This window comes from Mchenga conophoros, linkage group LG7 (genome assembly GCF_057382185.1).
Source record: "Mchenga conophoros isolate Kocher_MC1m ecotype Shallow Benthic linkage group LG7, M_conophoros_male_GT1.1, whole genome shotgun sequence".
NCBI lineage: Eukaryota > Metazoa > Chordata > Actinopteri > Cichliformes > Cichlidae > Mchenga > Mchenga conophoros.
This window is the reverse complement of record NC_140532.1, coordinates 65308980-65323050: the sequence shown is the minus strand read 5'-3', so window position 1 is coordinate 65323050 and position 14071 is coordinate 65308980. Positions and strand designations below refer to the sequence as shown.

At 41.6% G+C, this 14071-nt stretch overlaps 1 protein-coding gene across 2 annotated transcripts in view; it reads right to left on the bottom strand.

The window, feature by feature from the left end:
• The window catches only part of LOC146571574 (RNA-binding protein Raly-like), a 79702-nt gene that overhangs the window by 8267 nt on the left and 57364 nt on the right, over positions 1-14071 (bottom strand). For both annotated transcript variants that reach the window (XM_085280815.1, XM_085280816.1), the window contains exons 4-5: positions 6966-7147; positions 1560-1673 (exon numbers count right to left, since the gene is read on the bottom strand). In XM_085280815.1, the coding sequence (XP_085136941.1) occupies positions 1560-1673; positions 6966-7147 (296 nt within the window). The remainder of the gene's footprint in view (positions 1-1559; positions 1674-6965; positions 7148-14071) is intronic.

The window sequence follows — 14071 nt, the reverse complement described above, 5'->3', positions numbered from 1 at the left end:
ACAGGGACGGCACGATAACTCCTGAGCGCTGAAGGGGAGCTTATGAAAGGTTATGAGGACCGTGTTTATCGCTGTTTACCTCACTGTCATAATCCACGCTCCACTGGTGGCAGTTTTGTCATTGAACCATTACTCACAGATGCAGTATGATAGCCGGCTCACATCTGATGGTAAACACAGCGACTCTCTCTGCATCACCGAACGCTCCGACGGATCATTTGCCGTAATAAACTCAAATTTAGAGTTCAGGAAGGATTAGACCTGGATCAGTCTGATGTTTGAGGTTGATATAGGCATTTAATAAAAACGGGATGCGTGTCAGTGTCAAACACCTCTAAAGTAATGACCGAGACTGAATACGTTAGATGTTTCTCATTCGTTTGTAAACAGAAATGTAGTCCTGAATATATTTCAAAGCCTGGTTTTACATTCCTGCTAACAGGCATTTTCATATTCTGGCAAAGCACCAAAGACAACAACTAGACTGTCATGGGCTTAGGAGATTGATTTCATTGATTTCAAACAGGCAGAAGAAGCCAGCCTGACTTCTTGAAGTCAAGTCTGACCTTGGGGTGAATTTTCTGGGACATCCAGTCCTGGGAAGATTGTGACATTACATCAACACCTGAATGCTGCAGACCAGCAAACTGCCAAAGACGTGTTCACACTTACTGATGTTTAGTTAATCAAGTACATTTGATTGGAAACACCTGACTGCTACTTATATACAGTCTATAGTTACTGTAAATCAGTCCTCCAGGGAAGCTCCAGGGGACCTGGACTTGAATCCACTGTGCAGCCAGGGCCTTTCTGTGTGGAGCTTGCATGTTCTCCCTGTGTCTGTGGGGGTTCTCTCCAGCTTCCTCCCGCAGACCAAAGACATGCACTTAGTAGTGCTAGGCTAACAGGTGATTCTAAATCGACCATATGAATGTGGGTGTGAATGGCTGTCTGTGTCTCTGTCCAGGGTGTACCCCGCTTCTTGCCCTGTGGGAGCTGGGATAAGTTCCAGCACCATGGGGGGATTAAAGAAAATAGATGGATAGATCTTACCACTACAGCACCTTGACAAATTTTATCTATGATGTGCGGTCTGGGGGTCAGTTGATGCATTTCAAAATGGAAGCAATACGTGTAGCAGTCAAGTGAAAAGTCAAGGTCTTCAGTAGCAGATGACTCATGCGGAAGACATGGAAGTAAGGGAAGGTTTGGGGTGAAGCTAATTATCCATCCATTCTCTTCTCCTTATCTTTATCAGGGTCACAGAGGGGCTGGAGCCCATCTTAGGCTTAGGTCACCAATCTGGCATTCACACTTATGTGCAATATAGAATCACCAGTTAACCTAACCCCACTAACTGATGTCTTTGGATTGTGAGTGGCAGTTGGAGTATCTAGACAGAACCCATGCAAACACGGGCTGTGTAAACAAACTCCACACAGAAATATTGCTTCACACACAGACTAAATACAGCAGCTCTAATTTTGAAAATAATTGCAATTAAGGCGTTAGGATTAAATTTTATTATTATTATTTTCAGCACAGTTCTTTGTCTCTACCTGAGCCATCCTTCCTCTGTCTGTCCATCTTGTCTACGCAGTCCAGCAGGCCATCGATCTGAACCTTGATCACTGTCAGCTCCCTTTTGATGGAAAGAAGCTCTGCCATTCTCACTGCAGAGACAGGGAGAGATGTAAGAAAGAGAGGGGGATTAATCTGGCTCATGATGCATAAAATAAAATAAAGACTGACGCATGAGGCTATAACGACTACTCAGGTTAAAAAGTATTCTATGTTAAAATCAACGGATAAAGTTATGTGAATGTGACCGGCTAATGCATGGCTTTATTTACATGTTGTCAAGTGTTGAGAAGATGAAGGCTCAAGCTGCCTCAGTGACCGCACTTGAGATTTGGTTTACTAACAAGGTTCCTTTAGTTCAACAGGAAGCAGAATGACCTAAACGTAGAAGTTGTCTGCACCAACCACCATGTGAAATGTAGAACCCAGAACTTCCCTCCCTAAGCTAATGGGGTAAGAACATTAAACAAGCAAATAAAGCTGTGAAAAACAGACAACCAGAACATTCATGTCAAAAGCAAAGGAAGTAAATCCCCACAAAGAGGCAGGGATCGATCTGAGGAAGCCGAAGAGCTGCTTGGTCTGGGAGAGGGAAAGAGACCCTTTTCTCAGCCTCCTTTAAATAGAGGCAGAACAGTTTATCAATTACTCTGTTACACTGTGAGAGATCTGTGAGAGAGGAAAAAGGAAATGAGGAAACAAACACAAGAGGAGGGTGCATAACATAGAATACACACAGCTTTTTAGTATGCAAATGAATGCATGTAAAAACCTATAAGCAACAAATGTGGAGTTGTTTAGAACATAAAGCTAAATCTGGGTTTGAATCCTGGACCTGCAGTTTAATGTCAAACCTGCATTTGAAATTTATGTGGTGTACAGATAAGACATAACACGTGGACAGTGACACTAGTTATTAAAAACTAGGGGTGCAACGATACTCGTATCGATATTGAACCGTTCGATACAGTGCTTTCGGTTCGGTACGCATATGTATCGAACAATACAACATTTGTAATTTATTTTATCAACTTTCCTTCTGACGATGCTGTCTGTGTGGAGCGCTCAGTGAATCTGCGTTCGACTACTCCGCCTAGGCTGCACTGTCGAGCGCAGATCCACTGAGCGCTCCACACAGACAGCATAGTCAGAAGGAAGAGCGCAGGGCAAGCTAGTGAGACAGAAGTTAAGCTCTCCTTGCAACATGGCAAATTGAACCTCCCCCACCCTCATTCAGATCTGGCGTTTGGAATTATTTTGGTTTTCATGTGACGTATGACCCTGAAGGTAAGTGAGTCATGGACTAAAGTAAAACAGTATGTCGGATGTGCCACGCAATGCTCAATTACATTGGTGGGAGCTAGTGTGTTAGCGCAGTTAGCTTGTTAACGTGTTGGCCGTCTAGTCCCATGCACGGGGCGATCAGGGGTAGCTCGTTAACGGAGATTTGCCGTGTTGTGGCGTTAAGGTCATTTCAACGAGATTAACCTGAAAGCACTAGTGGGAACACAACGAATATGACTGCACATTTACGCCGACATCATCCTAGTACAAAGACAAAAACAACAAGCATGCTACTAACTTTAGCCGAGTCATTTAGACAGCTGTTAGCACATGATTCTCCTTATGGGGACCTGATATGTTTAATATGCTGCTGAGAATATAGCCCAGAAGAAGCGTATAGTATAGCTTTTATTTTGGAAAGAGCCATTTCTCTGTAATAAACTCTCTTTTCCAAAGATGAGTGATTCCTCAATCAGATACAGGGCTCGCAATATCGCTAGCCCGACGTCCCGGGGCTAGCGATTTTTCCAGTCGGGCTACCAAAATCTATCTCTGCCCTGCCCGTCCGGCTATTGTAGGAAGGAAAAATCTATGTCAATGCTTTTGCATTCTTTCGGAAATGTAGCTGGGTAATTATGTCATTGGCATCGGTGAGCCACTGTCAATATGTGACATATTGAAATCGCGTTTGAATTTGCGCTTGTTTTTTGCTTTCACTTTGCAATCGTGCGAACTGTGTATAGAGAGCGACAGCACTGATCTGTGAGTGATGATAATTTGTGCACCAATTCCTCTGACATCGTCTTATTAATCGTTAGCTTACTATGCAAACATGACAAGTGAAATCTCCCGCAGCAAGCTTAAACATGTGAGAGGTTGATCGCGCAGAGAATCGCTGAGCATTATGTGAGTGCGTGTGTAAAAGCAGCATGATATATATTTTAGTTCTGCTGAGCCAAATAAGACAGGTCAGGGTGAAGAAGTGACAGCCAAAGAAAAGCTTACCACAAAACGGAAAAGTTATGACAAATCAGACTATAAGGCAAAAAGAAAGTGCAGCTTTATGGTTTCATGGACAAAATAATTTCTGTGGCTGCAATATGACGAGCTAAATAACCAGGGCTGCACATAAGTGGTCCGCAGGTGCGCATTCGCTGTCAAAATAAAAAACGCGCACAAGGGTTAGGGTTAAATTTAAAAACTGTACTTTTGAGTTAAAAAATATATTTATAATTTTAATAAATGACAAATTAAAAAGGCATGAACATTTTTTTGTATCGAAAAAATATCGAACCGTGACACCAAAGTATCGAACCGAACCGTGAATTTTGTGTATCGTTGCACCCCTAATAAAAACATGGGTTTAATTTAAATTATTTGATATCCTAGCGCTGACACACACAAAGTACAGTGAGGGCTTAGAGAAGGGTGTAAAAAGGGAAATTAAAGAAAAATAGATGGTACACCCCTTTGTCTTGCCATGTTTGGGGCATCTTAGTGCCAGTCTAGACAAATCTGCAGCAGACAAAAACATTTTAGACAGCAGTGATTTGTCTGTTTCAATATCAGCGTGCATAAATCCAGCGACATAAAGAAATGTTTCTTTGCAGCTGGGTGTGGAAGAAAATCTCAAATCTCATCAGCAACAGTTTTAATGAACCTCTGTAATCCACATTCCCACAGAGAGAATCAACAACTGGTAGATGGTCTGAGCCCACAAATGACAACAGAAACCAACATGTAATGTAAAACAACTCTGAGCAGTCCTTTTTTCTTCTTCTGTCTTTGCTGCGCTGATGTGTTTCAGGGTCATTTTCTGTTCATAAGTGGGCCGATGCAAACTCAAAAGTCAGCGCTGACCGCAGTAGGATTTTACAGCTCCATGCAGATTCGAGTGTCATTCAGTGACCCGTGCAGTCGTCAAGGCCGCGCTCCTGCACCATCAGTTACTCTTAGCGCTGCGCTGCCGCCTTCTTCAGCTGCATGAGCCCTCGCCCTCGCTGTGCTCCGTAATGGACTGACTCTGCTGCACACAGCTCTCCAAATGACCCTGAAAACTACTTCAATCCTGAAAGCTTTTCGACCTCTGAAGCTTGCAAAGGCAATCTAATTTCCTTGTGATGGGGCGCAGTAAAAACTATTAAGGCTTGTAATAAACTAGTATAAACAATTCTTATTTTCCATGCACTATTAACTCGGTCTAATTGTGAGAGCTGATAGGCTCGGCTGGGTTATAGCAGGAGAGGAGAGCCCTGCGGTACAGAAGCTTTTAATGAAGAGACCATCTGGAGCACCCCCCCTCACCCGCCTTCTCTCCAGCACCCTGGGGCCTTACCACCGAGATGAGCTGTCACACAGGCGGGAGATAACATGAAACAGGGTTTTGGAGAGGAAATATCCTCAGAGTGCAGCAGGTTTCCACAGGAGCTGCAGATTTAAAGGGGGGGGGAAACAGGCTGAACATCACAACTGTGTACAAATGTGAACATCAAGGCCGAGGCTCATGTGTGGGTCTGAAATTTAAAAGCCGTTAATTGGTGAGGGATGTGGCGTTAAACACCCCTGCGTATCGTCCTCTGACAGTAGCGGGGAGTTGGTGTCTCTGCCCTTTTTCGATAAAAGCCTTTTAACAGCTGAACTTCCTGAACTTCTCGTGCCACAGTATTTCCCTTCGTCCTTTACCCTCGGCAGAGTTACAGCCACGACTCTGGATTTAATGTTTGCTGATGTTTTCATTAGGTTTAACGGTCATGTAGCTCTCAGTGGATGGATAAAGTGCACGTCTCTCTGGGACATGAAAAACAGTTTACTGGAAAAGCGAGAGAAGAAGACTCGGAACAGTTTGTGACAACTAGGCGCTGTGAAGGTAAAAGAACGCATATGTACAGTTAACAGGCAAGTGCTAAGCACAGTATTATTTTACTTTATTTATTTTGCCTTGTAAACAAACACGCTTATTAAGTGATTTCAAAAATCCACATGTTTGATGGAGACTTTCTGTCTTTGGTTAACAGAAACTGCCATGACGAGCCTACTGAGCTCACTCTCTGAAAGTGCAGCACCTGTTTAAGTGCATTATGAAGGACTCTGCACTTATAGATATGAGCGCCATGTGATTATTTCAGGAGTGTCTAAATGATACATCGAAAAGACCACGTTTTTACACAAAAAAGAGGAAAAGAATAAAGACAATTAAATCAAACAAGGATACAACTTGATCATAGGAATCATAGGATCATAGTAATTGGTCAAACATGCTGATTATAAGTTTCTGTATCTGAACATGGTGGGCAAGGGGGTTGATTGTTTGGGTTTTCACTATATTATTCTCGGGTCTTTACCTTACAGGAAAAAGCACCTTGAGGGCACTGTTGTTGTGATTTGATGATATATAAATAAAATTGAATTCACTCTTTCACTACCAGCAAACAGCCTCCTGCAACCACTCGCTGATCAGGGAATACTCATTTTCCCCTAGCGACTGATGGTTGCCAGGCAGTTGGCAGTAGGTGTGTGACTGGAGCCTTTTCTCAGCACCTGTCCTATTAACCATCTTTCCTTTCTGAATTTAAGCTGAATGAAATCCAAGGTGAAAGATCACTGTGATCACTGCCACTCAACTACACATGTGCAGGCCGGAAAAATGGGCCTTCAACAGAGTTTGAAAATAGCTGGTGAAGAGGAAGCGATGCACGGCCGCCCAAGGCTCCAAACAAATGAAAAACTGGGTTTTTATGTTGCTAAACACAAACATAGAGGTTAAACACACATCTTCACCACTTCCAAGCTGGTGGAGACAAAACTAATTTTCTTTGTTTTTGCAGGATATGAGAATGTGCATAAATATCAAAATAGTGAAATGTTACCACTTTAAATATAGAAAATTAAGCATGTCCACTGCCAGTATTGTTCAATTATTTGGGGTTAAGTTTTGTACTTTAATGCCATTTACTTAGAGCTAATATCCACGGCTACATCACCCTATAACTGACCTATAATATAAATAATACCAGAAATATAAACCTTGTAATTTTGTATCTGAAATTGTTTAAACTTTAAAAGTTCAAAGTCATTTTTCTATCAGCACAGCATCCTCTTACATTTGCTGCTGGAGGCGGAGGTGTGTGTGTTGTTGCTCCTTCTGGACGGCCTGCTGCTCCTCATTCTCAGAGCCGCTTTGGACAATGAAGAGGAGGAAGATGACGAAGACGAAGGGCGGGGCTGTTTTACAGGACTGGGATCCGCAGGGACCGAAGAGGGAACTCGCTGATAGTCAAACGCACTGAAAATAAACACACACACATGCAAGCTTTAAATACTCACACCCTCGCAGACAGAGTCCCATGATGCACCAGTGCCTGAGGCGGTAGCGTCATGCTGCTCGTTTCCATCTCGGCTACTTTATTGTTACAATGAAATGAAGGCAAATTTATGTTGTGAGCAGAGTTCATCTTTATGAAGAGCAGCTTGTTTGAAGTCATTTTTATACACAAAAATCTTTGTTATTAAAGTTTTAAAAGCAGAAAGCGGAGAGGAAACAAAGAATAATCTTTTTATTTTTTAAAGGCTTTTATTTCTCTGAACTTTCCCTGCAATGTTTCTGGCTTGCAACTCCAAACACAAATCTTTAGAATGAACTTGTAAAATATATACCTTCATTTAAAAACAACAGTCAATAATTTCCTAATGCAGCTATTTTTCTTAATCTGGAGGAATCAGTGAATTTAAGTGGTGGATTAATCCACATTTGATGCTTCAGTATTGCGTCAGTAAGATGTCTGAGTGACCGAGAGATTTCTGTTATGATCTGCAGAAAAAAAGTCTCAAGGTTAATTTAAATATCTGACGACCAAAATCAAAGACAAACCAAAAACTCATCAGAACAAATAGGAGAATCATTTTGGAGTCGGTGCCCCAGCCTACCATCGTGCGAGTGTTTGAGGTCACACAGGTGTCTCAGAAGGGTTTGCATTATAAGGTGGCTGACGTTCACGTTATAAACCTCCATCTTTGCTCATTGGTGGTCGTCCAGGTAGACAGCTGGCCTCTTTTACACCTCTCTCAAAGCATTTGTGTGAACACCTCAGTGCTCTAAAAAATGTCCCTCTGCACAGCTGACTCTACGAGAAGATATGACTCTACTACTGTGCACCGTGCATCTGTAGAGTACCTGATGTGGTCTCTCCTTGATATATGCCCATGCACTCACATGAGGAAGCCTGTGCTCAAGTTTTGGTGAATCAAAGTCCAAGATTTTATTCTGTTATTTAGCCCTAATTAGCAGCTATCTGTGTCTTTATGGATACAGACTGCGGTAACCAACAAAGTCATCCTTTGTCCAGATTTGATAACTTCTACCTCCAATAACCCAAAACATTGGTGACCAAAGTGTTAATGTTGAGGCTTCGAAAACCAGTGGCCATGTGGTCTACAACAAAGCTGCCCGTTTACCTATTTGTTGCAAATATGAAAGGCAAACATAAGGAAAACACGGGGAATACATGCAACATAGGTTCAAGGTTCTTTATTTGTCACATGCATAGTTATACAAGTATAACACACAGTGAAATGTAGCCTGACACGCTCCTCGACATGTGCAAAAATTATGGGGGGGGGGGGGGGGGGGTGTAGAGGAAGAACATATATATATATATATATACTGGGTGAATGTGCAGTAGTAGCAGCAAGCAGGTGAATTCTGTACATTAATATGAATAGATATCTGACTATTTTACAGGATAGACAATATAAACATATTTAAAATTAAAGGAATTGGAATGTACATTGTGCCTTGGTTTAGTGTCTGGAAGAGAGTCCTGTCTCAGTCAATTATAGATGATGTGAGAGGGCGGGTGTGTGTGTTTAGGGCCTGGATGGCTTGGGGATAGAAGCTCCTCTTGAGTCTCTCTGTCCTTGCCCGGAAGATGCGGAACCTTCTACCAGATTGCAGAAGTTGGAACAGTTTGTTGCCAGGATGGGACGGGTCCTTCAGTATCTGCGCTGCTCTAGTCCGGCATCTCCTGGTGTAGGTGTCCTGAAGCGGGGGGAGAGCAATCCTGCAGCAGCGTTCTGCTGTACGGATCACTCTCTGGAGAGCTTTTTGGTCCTTCACACAGCTGTTCCCAAACCACGATGTCATGTTCTGTGTGAGGATGCTCTCCACAGCGCCTATATAGAAAATCCTGAGGATCTTTGGAGAGACCCTGAACTTCCTCAGTTGTCGTAGGTGATACAGGCGCTGCCTAGCCTTTTTGGTCTGGACCTGAATGTGGGCAGCCCATGTCAGGTCTGAGGAGATGTGGACACCAAGATACTTGAAGGACTGCACCCTCTCCACTGGAGCTCCATTGATGATAATGGGCTTGTAGTCTCTGTGCTGACCCCTTCTGAAGTCCACCACCAGCTCCTTGGTTTTGCTGACGTTCAGCTGGAGGTGGTTGTCCTGGCACCACGATGCCAGATTCTTCACTTCATCCATGTAGGCCGCCTCATCGTTGTTGGAGATGGCACCCAACACCACTGTGTCGTCAGCAAACTTCACAATGGTGTTGGAGCCATGGGTGGCCACACAGTCTGAAGTGTAGAGGGAGTAGAGCAGTGGCGAGAGGACACATCCCTGAGGTGCTCCTGTGTTGATGGTGCATGGAAAGTAGATTTAATACATTTCCTGACTAAATATTTGCAGGTGGTCTGATGTTAAGATTTAGTTCAAATAACCGTCACACTGCTCCCTCCATTCAGAGGTTGAATATGCCAATTAAACTAATAGAGGAAGAGGTTTAATATGAGGATGACATACAACTCGTAGAGCATCACTGTGATCCAATTACAGGCCTGAATACTAAAGAGCAGAGACAACAGGACAGTCTGCTCAAGTGGACAGGTCATGAGTCGTCCTTCAGCTCCTCTCGTTCATCTTCTTGCAAGAATGCTTCATTCCTGATATGAGAAACCAAACTATGAGGCACTAATGTGCTCTATTAATCTGCATTGAGAAGCTGAACCAATAACTTCTCCTCAAACTATTTGTATAGATTTTTTTATGATGCTTTAATGATTTTGTGATCTTTGAGTTTAATTCCCAATTAAAAACCAAATTTCCTTTTAATACTTTCAGATGCAAACGCGTATAGAAGGCTGAGGTTAGGGTAGGTTGCATGAATAAAAAAGTATTTAAAGGTTAAGAGTCTTTTCAAATAAATCTCACACACAGAGACAAACCAACACTGAATGCATCCAAGTGAAACTGTTTGAGTACATTGCATTGCTTTATGCCAAAGAGCTGCATCATTACTCCAAACTATTAAAACCCCATTAATAAGGAATGTTCCATATTCTTTCGTCACCATAAACACTCACACTGTATTTTATTTTAAAATGTTCCCGTCGTGCTTAACTCACTGCTTTAGCAGGATATTAATTAGATTTTTAGAGAACCAAAGTTGAAGTAATATCCTGCTAAAAACATTACCTACACCTTCTCCTCCTGTTTGTTAAAAGCGATGCTGTCCAGCGGTTTGTAAAATACAAATCCATACAGGCTAAACTGTAAATATTTGGACGGGAACATGTTCTAAAAGTTATATATTTTATAGTTTATTTTTCATGCATGCACTTATGCAGTTCTTTCTGAACTGTATGTGAAATACAACACATCAGAATGATGGGATGCTGCCATTCTGTACAGGAAGCCCAGTTTCTTTTCTGTTTTGTCTTTTTTTTACTTTTTTATTATTTTAATGATTGATGATTGTAACAGGAGCAATGAAGCTCAACAGTAAGACTGATGTTTGTAAAAACAAGCAGAGATATATAGCTTATTGGATAACTTGATGCGAACTTGACATTCATGTAAGACTCATTTAATGCAAAGCATTCCTCATGGCTGGTCTTCGTTTGCATCCAAATCAGCTGATGAGATTAGAACTTGTAGCTTTTTCCAGTTTGATTTGAAAGTTCTTGTTTATTAAAGTGTTGCCTGTTTAGCTCTTATGCTAGTTTTTGAGTCCATTTTGAGTTTTATCAACTAGTCCTTAATTACAGTTTCTGAGTTTATTCAGTCTTTCTAGTTTATTCTGAATTTCCCTGTTCTTGCTTCTTACGTCCTGCTTTAGGTAGTTATTTAGCTCCGGTGTCGCGTTTTTAGTTTTACTTTTCCCTTCTCTGTCTTGACTGTCCACAGCTGTGTCTTGTTACCCTCCTATTCCTCTTATACCTTCTCAAATAGGGAAAATAAACCAGAGTTCAGGTGCAGCTGTGAAAACACTCTTAAATTGACAGGAAGTATACAGAACATACCAACCAGCATTTACAGGGTGTTTGGGAAAAATACTTTTTTCCCCACAAATGTCCAAACTAATTGTTGTGCATCACCCAGAGAACCAACGCTTTTCTCATGACACAGCATAATCACTTCTGTTTCTAAAATGTTTTGCTTATGAGTTTCTAAATTTGGGAATTCAAAACCGTGACTATTTTAGATGGTACGCCATTATTTATTTTGGTGTGTGTGTTAACAACCGTTACCTTGGAAACTATTAAGTAAAATATATAGTAATGCAACACCTATTTATCAAAGGGGACTCTTGGACTTTACCAGCATAGCTTTGCATGAATCAGACTTCAAAATCATACATATGTAAGTCGTCTTGTGGTCCTAACTTCCTTCTGATTGGCTGCCTCTTGCAAACCGTAGGTTAGGACAGCAGCTGTAATGACCATATATAATGACCATGAGCATTTAGAGTGATTGGCTCACACTTACTTGCTGGCCTTGTTATTTAAAATATGAGACACATCTGTCATATTCCAGGATATATATGGTAGAAAATAAAGAAAAACTTCAATTTAAAGCTGTATTTTAAGACACAGCAGGATAACACAAGTGTTTAAAACCTCCCCCTGAAGGAAGTTTTCATACAGCCTAGTTTTTCTCCTTACTTGTAATGAAAGTATCAAATTGATTTATAAGGAAATTAATTGAGAATGAAAGCTGTGCCATTTGTATGTAGCTGCAGTTGAAAGTCAGCTGAAAGTGAATTTGGTCTTAAATCAGTTGCAGCTGCTCCCTCTGTCGGGCTGCGTTACCTGCTGGAGGTGAGATGAAACTTTCTAAAGGACAGAGTGATTTATCTTCTATAAGCGGATAACCAGCACTGATTTCATTTCATCAAATAATCCCAGATGCCCTCCTTTCAGCACTCGCTGCACCTTCTCCCTTTTGGTGTTATGTCGCCGCTCGCTGATGCCGTGTTTTTTCCCGCGGTTGTTGCGGTCTGATAGAGTGTGCTGTGCTGCGGGTGAGAGCTGACTGACAGCTCCAATTTGATGCAGGGAACGATAGAGGAAGCGACTGCGAGGATGAGGAGAAGCCTTTCCTCTCGCTGCCAACCTCTGCTGCCTATCACAGCAGCCATCTACAGCTGGAGGGGGAATGACTGCAGGGGGAACATGAATACACTTCATCTCTTTCACTGTCACACAAATAGAAATGCATACGCACACACACACACAAATATGTCTGCTCAGTACATTTTAAAAGGTTCTTCTGTGACATGGGAAAAAAAATCATTTACACTTTAAAGGCCGGGGAAAGAAGCTGTGTGCACCTACAAACATGCAGAGATATTCAGGTTCAGAATTTAACTCCATCTAGAGCCTGTTTTCTCCCAGTTTTGAGGATTTCATGCCAAATTAGGAAGCCATGAATGACTGAAGGCCACACACATCAGCACATTTAGTGTTTGTAACGTGTCAGAGGATGGCAGCGTATGTTGGGAATAATGGTTGCTGCTTTTTAACAGTTAGTGAGGTGCCATTTCTTGACACCAATGCTGAAAATGTACGTCTGCTATGATGGCCAGAACAGAAGTAGTGAAACTGAAGCAAAGCTGCATGAAGCTATGGAATCCAATGACCACAAGGAGCGTGTACTGCTGCCGAATTTATACACATTCATAGCTTTGTAAATTAAAATGGGAAAAATAAATGCACCCAAGAACCCAAGAAGAAAAAAAGCACCTGGAGGTGACTGTTGCTGTGTTTTGGTGCTCGGCAACCCAACTTTATGTGGTCTGACGTTTCCTGGCTGAGATGATGTGGTTCCTACGTACTTTCACAGCTGAAGGAGAAATAACTGTTGCAACAGTTGCATCCTATTACAGCACCACCCTCCAATTCACCAGCTCTTTACAACAACCCAAATATTTCACAAATGTTTCTAAGGGCAGAATGAATGGCTAGGTGCTTCATTTTATATACCTGTAGCAAATGGACTGGAAACACTTGAATTCAAAGACTAAGAGGTGTGACCCAATACTTTTGTCCATACCTGCCTCTTAAGTCAAGTCCTAAGTTGATGTCTTCCAGGTCCTGGATGTTTCCAGGTCAAAACTCTTCAGTTCCCAAACTCAAAAATACTCTACAGCATGACTGAGAGTTAAAAACTGTCTGAATTCTCTCATACTTAATAAAGTGATCAGTGTGGCTGCTCTACCAGATGTGACCATCAAGTTTAACATCCAGGCATCCATGAAAAACAGGACATAAAGTTATCTCACTGGTTTCCACCTAAAGATGATACACCATGTTCTGAATTAGGGGTTTCTGAAAAATTAAAACCAACAGCTCTGCTATCACTTCAGACATAAATGAAGACAAAAAACTAAACAACAGCAACAGTATGGTTACTGACGTTAGGATCCATGCACACCATCAGCTTAGTCATAATACACTGTCATTAATCTACTGCTGCATGGTTGAGATTACTCACTATATTAAAATTCCTGGTTCTTGGCTTCATGTACCCATTCATATCTTTGTTAGCCTCAGAGTGATTCTTTTCTGACCCGTTCAAATATTTGGTGTCTTGTAATCTGTGAGGTAATGGGGTGTAGTTACATTATAAGGTTTTAAAAACTAAGCTTTAAGATGTCCTGCAGACAACTAGTGGTAATAAAAACCCAGAGAGGCCGGCACTGATCACTGAATATTTTTTGGCAGGGCTTCAGATTAAATAAAGCAAGATACAAAGCATTAAAACACTTCACTAAAATGACAACAGCTTTAATGAACCAGGGATTACATGTCATCACTTAACAACTGGATACTGTATTATTGTATTAACTTCAGTTTTATACTGACTGTTACATCGATAAGTACGCAAATAAAGGTTAAAAAGCAATATAAGTGATGACTTATACATACG